Genomic DNA, 11,389 nt, shown 5'->3' with positions numbered 1-11,389 from the left:
TTAAAATGACATCAAACACATTATTTTTATTATTGATTATGATTTTAAATGGCATCAAACACCTAAAAAGAATTAATATCTTTTAGGGGAAAAAAGCATTCAAACCAGAATCTCAAAAAAAAAATAAAAATTCAAATGTCTTTCCATCTTACCATCAAGATTTGAGATCCAAATCTCTAAGGAAATCATCAAATCTTACCAATCAGTTATACTGCGAAAAGGTCAACGACCTCAGATTAAACAGAACAAAATGCAAAACACAAATATCAATGGCATATTCCGAAAACATAAAACAAAAAACAAAATTTAGCAAGCAAATTTAAGTTCACCAATTCTTGGTCCCTAGGAGCCCTAATACTCTCATCAGATGTAACACGACAAGAAACAAACTTAACGGAACATTCTACTCAGGAAGTATCTGCTCATTATCGGCATCTCCTTCCTCTTCTATCTTAGGCTTAGATGGGGTTGGACCAGCACCAGGAGCCTGCTTCTTCTTGATACCACTCACAATGTCATCGATCCTAAGCAGCATGGAAGCGGCCTCGATAGCTGTCTTGAATGTTTGGGCCTTCACATTGTAGGAGTCCCAGATCTGAAATGAAAAGGACATTAGAGAGCATGGATTCAAAATATGGGAAGAAAAGGGAGGCACCAAGCTTACTTTCCGCTCCTTCATATCAACAATTTCACCAGTATTTCCATCAATGCCAACCCATTCATTCCCAGCATTGGCATGCTGCGACAAAGAAGGTAAAGTAAATTATCTGCTTAGTTGAGTATAAGGTTTTTGAAATTTCAACCAGCCTCACAATGTGAGTTAATTAGTCATAAAATGAATTCATTAGATATCGAAGAATCAGACTTACAAAGAACATAACAAGAATTACCTTTCCTTGGAGGGCAGTCATGGTGCGAATGACATTTACGCCACAGTTCTGAGCTAAGGTTCGTGGAATTGCTTCAAAAGCTACAGCAGCAGCTTCATAGGGCCACTAATGACAACCAAACAATATTAATTAGTTACAATGAGGCAGAAATAAACTGGATGTTAGTGTCGACACTTATGCAGTTCCACTGTATGACAATTGAAGAAAACCTTTTCTATCCCTTCGATTGAAGAACTCTTCTGTTTTAGTACAGCTGATACTGTTAACTCTGTTGCACCACCACCAGGGAGAAGTTTTGGGTTTTTCAAGATGTTTCGGGCTACTGACATAGCATCCTGTCAGCACACATTATTACTGGACAATTCGTTCAATCATTAAAATCAAGCATGTACGAATACAAAATCTCACCTGCAAATTTCTTTCAACCTCATTCAAAAGATCCTTACTAGCACCTCTTAGGAGAACGGTACAGGCTTTTGGATCTTTGCAATCCACAATAAAAGCAAAAAACTCGTCACCAAATTTTTTGACTTCAAACAGGCCGGCCCCTGTCCCAACATCAGACTCTTGCAACTCCTCTGGCCTATTGACAACAACAGCCCCACAAGCCCTTGCAATTCTATTGTTGTCAGTCTTGCGCAATCTCCGGATAGCACTAACTCCAGCCTTACTCAAGTAATGGCATGCAAGATCACTAAGCCCTTTTTCAGTGATCACCAAATCAGGTTTGAACTTCAGTATCTGCATGCACATATTTTGTATATATTCCTCCTCCATCTTTAGCAGTACTTCCCTGGCAAATGTAGATATAAATATTAGTCCATATTCAGCAAATATGTGAAGGAAACACAATGTATAAGAATGACTAGATATCTGGAGTTTCTTGACTAGATTTCAAATTTCAACAATAAAAAGGTACAGTTAGTTGATATACAGTCAGCATCCAAAATAGGTAATTCAAGAGACACATCAACTTCGCTCCACTTTCTCTCCATTGGTGTGGCATAACATAAGCTGTGCAAAATCCAAGTTCAACCTAATAGTGCCAATATATGTATATTGAATAAGAGCACAACCAGATTGTATCGTAATACCCATAAGAACATGTGCTACAAGGAGATGCTGAATAGCTATTTGCAATTTATAGAGAACAAGAAACACAGCTTACCAGTGATATTCGAGCCCAATCAAATGTATCACCAATACATGATAAAATGAGAGACAACAAATTGAAATAGTAAGGACGTGCTCAAAACCACTAACAGAATTTTATAGTTAAAAGAATTGAATCTATTAAACTAGAAGTTTAACGGATTCAGAGAAACCAAAGAAAATATTCCACTTTATCTCAATAAGAATTACTAGACTACCAAGAATAGTTATCTTCAAAAATTACAAACAAAATAATTTCTTGCAACTTATGAGGGAGCACACTTCTGTTATTAATAGGCACAACTAGCTATGCACAATAGCTAAACCACCTCTAATAACTACGGCAAACAAAATAGAATGAAAATGTTTAGGTGTGCCTTTTCACAAGGAAAAAACCTAACCCAAAAGATGAGTGCGTGTTATGTGCACACCAGGCACGTGTGAAAAGGGTAAACGAAAAGTTGTACCCGGAACCGCAAGACAAAGGTAAGAAGAAAAAGAATCACAACCCTATAAGCTCTATAGGCAAGTGAGATAAAGGTTCGAAGCAAGGTTTTAAATATCTTTCCATGTTAAAGTTTTAGTCTAGCTGAAAGGATGCAATTTAAATAATGTGTGATGCCTACACTAAGCACGCTTCAATGTATGTCAAGATCATCTAATGAGCTTAATCTTATAATCCTCGTTCACTTAGCTTCGCTTAGCTTGTTTGCCGCCAAATTTGAACTTACAGCAATCAAAAACCCAATTAAATTAAAATTTTAAAGCAACAAGTTAAAAAATATAATAAGAAACCTTAACTAATGATTATTAGTTAATAACATCAAAATGAGTATTTGTGCATAAGGTAGAAGTATCGATTCTTGTTGCGTCATAGTAAGATCGTCCCTGTAATTTTTCCTCCCAAGACATGTGGTATTGAAATTAGTTCCTCCATTGGTAGCTTCGTAGAAAAATCATCCACCAAATTTTTCCAAACTTGGATTAAATAATGCTCCCAAGGCATTTGACATTGAAATTAATCCCTCGATAGAGCTGAGAGAACTATAGGAAATTGGAGTTAGAATGCACATCTGGAAAGGAAAAGGCATAGGTGTAATATATGGAAGCTAGGTGTAATATATGGAAGCATAGGTGTAATACATGGATACAACGACTTTGACACTCTTTAATCATCAGTGCACTTATTGGTGATTATCCTCTTGGTTTCCCCTCTCTTTATACAGAGTTTCTCATCTCCTCCTACGATCCACAAACAAAATCAAAGATGACTCATGGGAAGAGAATCCTCCTATCTTCATCAATCATAGATGACATCAACCAAAACTATATCGGCATAGTTGGCATAATGACATTTACCCTTGACAACTTAGTCAGTATTAGTTAGTGACAAAACAATATATTTTAATCATGCTAGTTGGACCAGCACTAGAAACCATGGTTGATATTATACATGTGCTACACTTTTCCTCAGCACACACCATTCCTTGTGTGCCTAAAGCCCAATGGCTTCTTTGTGACAAGAAGACATGAAACAAATCTTACTATTCTACACACTCTACTCCTCAATTGGGGCACCCCTTAATGACTACAATTAGATATTGCAGCTTATTGTTTATCAAAAACATGCACGTGAAATTCAAAGCAATTTCATACCAATCATCTTCCTTCACCAATTCAGCATTTGTTTGATTTTCTCCCTTCTTATACTCAAGGGGGCAATCAAGAAGAATAATGCGAGGGTTTAATATCTTTCTCCTCATTTTTCCAGGTGCAACTACATCTTTATTAATCATAACTCCCTTGAGAACCTTGGAATCCTCAAGCTGCCCGCCAGGAACCTTCTCAACTTTTATATACTTCTTAATATCAACCTCACGTACACCTTGGCCAAGGTCAACACCAGCAGTTGTTGTAGCATCAATAGCCAGATCCTGGAATTAAAAGGGTAACCATTAGAACTCTAAGGTGTAAAACAATGACTTCTAAGTTCAACCTCTGGATCATTATTTAAAATCTCCTACTAATACCAGTACTACTCTAAATAAAAATTTGTACTGAAAAACAATCAATTATGTATAGTCGATATCTACAAAATCTTTGTTATCAGACTGTCATTAACCAACTTTACTAGATAGAACCAATGGAGATCTGAATCCATTCACATAGTCAACTTTATAGTTTTTAAAGCAAAAAAACTGACATCTTCAAAGATACTCACAGCAATTAAATCCCCAAATTGTCCAGTAAATTTTGTGCCTATACAACTTTTGACAAGGTCCAGCATTGCAGCACCTGTGAAGATGATTCAAAATGAGACAATTTATTCAGATTGTTATGTTAGATATGTTACACCAGAAAAGGTAAATTGATGGATGAGTTAAAGGAATAGTGCAAGATTAACCAATTGTCATGACCCTCATATTGTTGTGCTCACCAAAATATCATATGCAGTAAATAGAACTTACGATCAGTCACATCAATGGGCATTGCGATTTTGTCCAAAACAGCTATAGAGTCTTCCAAAGCTTTGTTATAAGCTGAAATGGCAGATTAGACACTATCAGCAAGAAGTCAAGCAAAAAAACAAAAGAATTTACATGCAAATACAGCACAAGTGTAACAGATGTTCATTATCTCAAAATTTACCTCGACATATAACAGTCGGATGGTAGTTCTTGTCAATGAAAGTTGCCGCAACATGGAGCATCTCACCAGCTAAAAAGAAAGATATAAAGGATTAGCATTTCTTCTTCCAAAAGAAAGCCTGTAGTTAATCAAACATAACAAGCACAATGAACAGAAATATGCAGACATGGAAGATGATTGGAAAGATGGTCTTAGGCAAGTATGTCTAAAAAACAATCCAAATTTTACACTGATTGTGTCCTTTACTATGACAATCCACTGTTAGCCAGATGACAATAATGATGCAGGCTAATATACCATAAACACCAATCCACAAAGTAATACAAAGATCACAAAGCATACCTAGAACAATGACAGACGTCGTGCCATCTCCGACTTCTTCATCCTGTGTCCGGCTTAGTTCAATCATCGACTGCCAGTTGTCATATAGTAAGAGACAATAAAATGTTGCATCAATAATCATATACCAACCCCAAAAGAATACAATGTACATGATAAAAGAAAAGAACATTCCTACTATAAACTAATCCAAATATTGTGCATTACAGATTCAAGATAAAGAAAATAAACATAACTATACTAATGGCAAGTTGGCAACTAAATGGATCGGGCATCACGCACCTTAGCAGCTGGGTGAGCAAGATCAAGCTCACGAAGAATAGCATTTCCATCATTTGTAACTACAATACCTGGCAAAAATAAGACACAACAGGGAAAATTATGAGTGCAATAGTTCACAGAAACTGAGGAAAGGATTGATGAATCACAAGGAAAACTTAATAAAGATTGTTAAAACTGAAGATCAATTATGAACTTGACACTTGAATGTAGAAGGTGTTAAAAGATTGGTTTTGTTGACATCATATGAATTATAATACAGAACTTTTCCCCCTGTAATCTAAGGTGAACTCTAGTGACTGAGATATTCTCCCATGTTCACATTTATTTATTTGCAACAAAAATTAGGAAAAAAAAGGCATTGAGTAATCTGATTGTTATGGGCTTTTACTCAAGTTGGAATTCTAGTAATAATTAGCCATGGATGGCTCAGAATACTTGAACTCATAAATTTGGTGGTCACCTTGCACAAGGCTCCAATCAATACAAGCTCATCAAAGAGAAAATGTAATCATTCTTCCCAAAAAAAAACATATCCTTGCTAGAATAGATGAATTCTCATAACATTCAAAATGGCACAACGCTTTCTTGTCACCCCTTTCATAACGAGCAATTGAACAAATCAACAAGCCAAAAGAACGGTGGCAGATCACTCAAATTGGATAACTTATGCAACTCAGTATCCCTCTCTTCCATCCTGCAACATACATTTCCTTAATTTCAATTCTCTCCTGTTTCCCTTTTCCAACATAACACCATCAACAAAGTTCCATGAACTTCTTCCCATAGCCCTGTAAATGAACATGTCTTGAAATTGATGCAATTACATAAATTCTATAAATAGGCACACTTAGAGTGATGGAATCCTTGAATTGTGGCAGAAGAATAAAAAACCCAGAAATGTTTAGAAACTAAACATGAAAATGGAGTGATCAATTTTGGGCCGCAAGTATGGCCAAAAATTAGAGAGTTAAATGCTCTCCCTAAACATGGATCTTTAAGGCACTTAAATATTGAAACCATACTACTTGTAATTCCTTAAACCCCACATGAATGCTCTGGAAACTCATGCACTAGCAGATTTTACAAGTAGATAATGGGATTTCGATATAGATAGAGTCTGATTTTTGATACCAGACTCTTTATCTATCCCCTAAATACCTAAGTCAACCACTGACACTCAAAAGTAGAAATTTGACGCCCTATTGGTCACATGACAGATGGTTAGATCCACGCCTGTGTTGTTGGATACTCAGTCGAATCTCAGTAAAATAGAAGTTCAGTATGATCCAAAAGGTGTTTCTCATAAATGGACAGCTTTGTGGTTCCTCATAATTCCCCCTTGCCTTGTTCCGCATGATTTAACCACTTGCATATGGATGGTAGCAGAGATTCACAACTATCTCGACTAAATTCTATTCAGGAGAATATTGAGAAACTATGAATAACAGATCATAAATGTAATGGTGCTCAATAAGCTTCAGAAGAACCTCTCTTCTAGGCATATGAGAATTAGGATGGTGCAGAATGAACTCAGAACAACTGCTAATCTAGTGCATTGAGAATGCATTGTAAACTCCGTGTGTTTTGATTAACAACCAATGGCATGGGATATGTTGATTGCAGTGCAATGTTTCTTCCTGCAGGGATCAGTTCACTTTCCTGCATCCTCCCATTTAGATTCTTTCTTATGTGGTAACAGGCATAAAGTGGGAACCAGGAACTACATGAAAGATATAGATGAGTTCCCTGTCAAATGTCATAGTTCAGATATTGAATTTGCTCAAAGATGCCCTTAAGACCTTGTCACACAAATTCAGATCCACTAATAGCACAAAAGTTTCCATTCCCCCAAGTGGATAGACTGCTGCAACTTGACATAAGAAGAGAGACAACAGGCTAGATTGGTAAGAGTAGAAGCTCAAATTGAGCAACGGGCAACATGAAATTCTGTAGGAGGTTCAAGAACTGTAAATACATTGAAATCCCAACCGTCAGATTGTGAACTGAAGAACAAAAGGCCTTTGGAAGCTATAATTTTTTCAAGAAATTGAGATTGAAAAATCAGGATCACTTGTGCAAAAGGATGGAGATTTATTGCATGAAGAGGCTGCCAATTCTACAAATGCTTCTTAAGCCCATAACTTCCAGATTCCTTCCTTAAGCCCACCACTGTGAATACAAACTTCTGAGATGGCCATATTGATTCATCTTGATATCATCATTAAATGGAAGTATGCTGCACTTATCTAATTCTTTAGCACATTGATAGATGCTTTCAGGGCCTCAAGCACATAAAAGCACTCTACAACTTACAAATTTGTCTTGGCCAAATTGTTTTGGATAATTGTTTATCATGTACCTGAAGAAATTGTTCCGTTGAAATTTTTTCAAGAAATTGTTTCTCATAATAATTAAAAAGCTCCGTTGTCCATATTCACAATGTACTATATTGGTGAACAAGTTTGAGGTTGAGTAAATGGCATGCATTGTTATCATTTTACCATATAATCCAACAGTTGACTAAGTGGTCGCCAATGGGTTCTCACTTCAACATGATTCCAGCTATTACCATATAATCAACACTTATAGGACATGACAAATTTTGTACTTGTAGTAAATACAACCAAATAAATTGTTTATATCCTTGTCATTTACAGTTCTCCTCAACCATGTCAACAGCAATTACCTATATACTAAAATGATTGGCATTAGTATAGATAACACTAGGCTGTATCCCACAAGCACTTGTTTAGATTCTATGAATTCATGGTTTTCTCAACTTTCAGGTTCAAGTGAAATGTGTTCATGGTTGTCTTGATATCTAATAGGTCTTGCATGGAAAATGTAACTTTCAAGCTAATGCAGTCATCTGAATACAGAAAAAAACTTGTCATATTTCATAATTGAGACAAAATATCAACATTTGAAAAAGATTAGAAGCTTCAAATCATGTTTTTGCGAGAAATCAAAATATAACTTACAGATCCACATTCAAAAGTGCCAGTAAAAATACCAAAAACAAATCTTTGTTAAAATCACAGTTAATTAAAGCATAAAACAACCATAGTAATGCATCCACATTCAAGATTATCAGTTAAAATAACTAAAAACAAACCTCCTGCAGCATCAAGCAGCATTTTAAGCATAGACCGAGGTCCCAAAGTAGTTCGAATTATGTCAGCCACAGCCTGTACATAGAATGTAAGATACAAGATGTAACAACCAATATCAGCAGTGATGAGATGCAGAAGTACTTTTTCCAACTATCATGAAGACTACTGAAGTAAAATAACAACATGCTGGTATGGCACTGCAATGCAAACACTTCTTCAAGTAATCAACAATGAATCAGCACAAAAGAGCTTCTATGGATTGAAGTTCATCAAACAATCTAAAGATATACGTGTTTATAAGTAATAAATATGAAGTACGCCAAACTAAACACAAAATTTCAAAAAACTCTAGTGCTGTTTTAGCACTGACATTAGGAAAGGAAACACAAATGGAAAATCCATGTGGCAAGCATGTCACGTACCTAGATAACTCAAATTATACATGTAATAGAATGCCAAAAAAAAAAACACTTAAAGGACTGCATATTCTCACCTTCGATGCTTGGATGTTAGCATGATGAACCTTACTACCAGATTCCCGTTTTAAAGAATCTTCTGCTCAGAAAGGTCAGGGAAAGTGTTAGATAACTTGAATGACAAAGCCACAGAATTACTCATTCCTACGAATATATTTATATTTTAGAAAGAAAAAAAAGCTTCGCTATTGTACTTGAATCACCAAATGGGTTCCATCAATTTTGATCTATAGTAAAACGCAACATTACATAAACGTTCTGCCACAATTTTTTTTAAAAAATGACACGATCTATCAACAAATCCAGCATTCCAAAGCACCAAATTTGACAACAAAGGAAAAGGCATCCATCTCGACTTGTATTTTTCAAGTGCAATACCTCCAACCAACGAGCTACCGCCACTACAAATATTGATCGATCCGGAAGTTTTTTTTTTACCCAGCAAAATTTCTCCAGAAGAAGTAATGAAATCATGATTTTTTAAAAAAAAAATGCTGGTCTTTAAAACGGAAGGGAAGAACTCCGAGATCCACCGATTTGTCAAAAGGAGGAGAGAGACATACTGAGAACAAGGACGGGGGCGTGCATGACTGAGAAGATACAGAGACGAAAAAGAGCCTTCCTATTTCCTTGTTGCTACACCGAAAGCGAGGCGGTTGCAGCAACGGCGGGTGGAGGTCTCCGGCGACGAGCAGTGTCTCGAGAGTTCCTCAGTGGAACTGAAAACCCTCGCGCAGCACCCGGCCTGAAATGGCTAGATCCTTCTTTTGAGTCGGTTCCTTGGTTGTCACGTTTTTTTATTTTACACTAACAAATATATAGAATAATATAAGATTAATTATATATTTTTAAAAATAATTATTTATATTTTTACAATAAATTTAGATTTATTTTTATGGTAAGATGATGTCATGTTCTAGTGTTATAGATAATATATAATACTAAATGAAAGTGAAAAATAAGAAAATAACGACCATCACTTTGGCTTTTGTTTCAAACCAAAGGAAATAAAGAATATAGGTGCTAGCATCCGACTCACAAGGTCATATGAGATTAAAATGATGAGAACAATTATAAGATTAAGTATATTTTCTTTTAATATACAATGAAATATTTTTTAAAAAATGCGAGTAAAATGTCTTAGAGCTTCCATCTCATTGAAGCTTAAAGATTTGTTCTTGCTTTTTAGATAACTTATTATAAGAGTAGTGATAAAGCACCTAGGTAGAGGTGAATTACTAAGAGAGGTTGATCGTAAAGCCATTTGGCATCTAAATGTAGTTAAATCAAACGTCGACAATTACCTACATTCGGTATAAGAAGTTATAGAATATTCTTTGGGGCTAAAACAAATAGTATTGTCATAATGCATCTTACAATCGCCTAGAGTCTGAGATGCCAAAATGTGTGTTAGAATTTTAAGGGCATCTTATAATTTTTTATGGGTCGGCCTTGTTAGTGGAAAGCAATTGCCCGTTGCAGTTACTTGGGGGAAAAAAACTACAACATGCAATTGGGAGAATCACTCATTTCCACTTTATATAAAGCGTACAAGTATAGAGGAAAGGGATTGAGATACTAAGGGATTTGGTTTGTGGTTTTTAAGAGGTGATTCGTCATATTTATGGTGATGATAGATACAAACATTGACAAGAAGGGCGCTGCGTAGAGAAGGGATAATACCTTTCAAGCTCTAATGCGGAAGAAGAGAAAAAGAGGAAGAAATCGTGTGGAGCAATAAGACAGACTTCAAATAAGATAAAGATGCGTTAGGAAGAACACACCGAGGAGGAAGAAAAAGATAAAAGAGTTACCATGATTCGATGGCATGCCTACTCCACAAAACGACCAAAGTTTTATTAAAATTCTCTCTACACAAAAAAATCCTTATTATTATGATAATACTACTAATAAGTTCACAATGATCCCTATAAATAATATCAAACCCCCAACAAGTCAAAACAAACCCAAAAAATTATAACAGAATTTTGTTACAAAAAACTGTAATAGAATTATGTTAGAAAAAAATCTTAATAGAATTCTGTTATGAAAAATCATAATAAGATTTTTCCACTGTTTCTTTCTTTTCATCTGTGACATCGCTCGTATTAACCTTCACTCACATATAAGCCACTGGTATCTGAGCAAAACTCTACCTGGATCTCTGGATCTGGGTTTCCTTCCTCAAGCATCTAGAGATATAGATCAAGTTTAAATAATGCTTGAACTTCTCTGCGATCACTAGCTTTGTCAACATGTCTATAATATTGTCTACAGTGTGAACCTTCACAAGTTGAATTTCTCTGGAAGCAATCAACTCTCTGATCTTACGAAATCTAACATCAATGTGCTTTGTTCTGATATAATACATCTGCTTTTTCGCCAAATAGATAACACTCTGACTATAGCATAACAACTTGACTTCACCTTGTTGAATACCCAATTCTCTTACCAACCCTGTAAGTCATAGAGCTTTCTTCACTGCTTC

General features: G+C 35.6%; 1 protein-coding gene across 1 annotated transcript; it reads right to left on the bottom strand.

The window, feature by feature from the left end:
- Window positions 1-209: 209 nt before the first annotated feature.
- LOC122001835 (T-complex protein 1 subunit gamma-like) lies at window positions 210-9,686 on the bottom strand. Its single transcript, XM_042556791.1, has 14 exons — window positions 9,465-9,686; window positions 8,919-8,980; window positions 8,428-8,500; window positions 5,313-5,380; window positions 5,034-5,103; window positions 4,692-4,760; window positions 4,511-4,582; window positions 4,264-4,337; window positions 3,699-3,976; window positions 1,299-1,683; window positions 1,100-1,225; window positions 891-995; window positions 665-739; window positions 210-595 (listed from the first exon to the last, which is right to left on the bottom strand). The coding sequence occupies exons 1-14, from the start codon at window positions 9,487-9,489 to the stop codon at window positions 404-406; spliced, it is 1,674 nt and encodes a 557-aa protein (XP_042412725.1). The 5' UTR covers window positions 9,490-9,686; the 3' UTR covers window positions 210-403.
- Between the last annotated feature and the right edge of the window lie 1,703 nt (window positions 9,687-11,389).

The sequence above is a fragment of the Zingiber officinale genome, chromosome 7A (assembly GCF_018446385.1).
Source record: "Zingiber officinale cultivar Zhangliang chromosome 7A, Zo_v1.1, whole genome shotgun sequence".
NCBI classification, from domain to species: Eukaryota; Viridiplantae; Streptophyta; class Magnoliopsida; order Zingiberales; family Zingiberaceae; genus Zingiber; species Zingiber officinale.
Note: the sequence above shows the minus strand (reverse complement) of the source record. Positions and strands in the feature narration are given on the sequence as shown.

What these genes read in the sequence shown, in the direction of transcription:
- LOC122001835 (XM_042556791.1), bottom strand. Translation starts at nt 9,489, where the DNA reads ATGCACGCCCCCGTCCTTGTTCTCA. An exon ending in GACGTCTGTCATTGTTCTAG is followed by an intron (nt 4,761 to 5,033) that starts GTATGCTTTGTG and finishes CTTTCTTTTTAG; the next exon opens with CTGGTGAGATGCTCCATGTT. An exon ending in TTGGTGAAGGAAGATGATTG is followed by an intron (nt 1,684 to 3,698) that starts GTATGAAATTGC and finishes TACATTTGCCAG; the next exon opens with GGAAGTACTGCTAAAGATGG.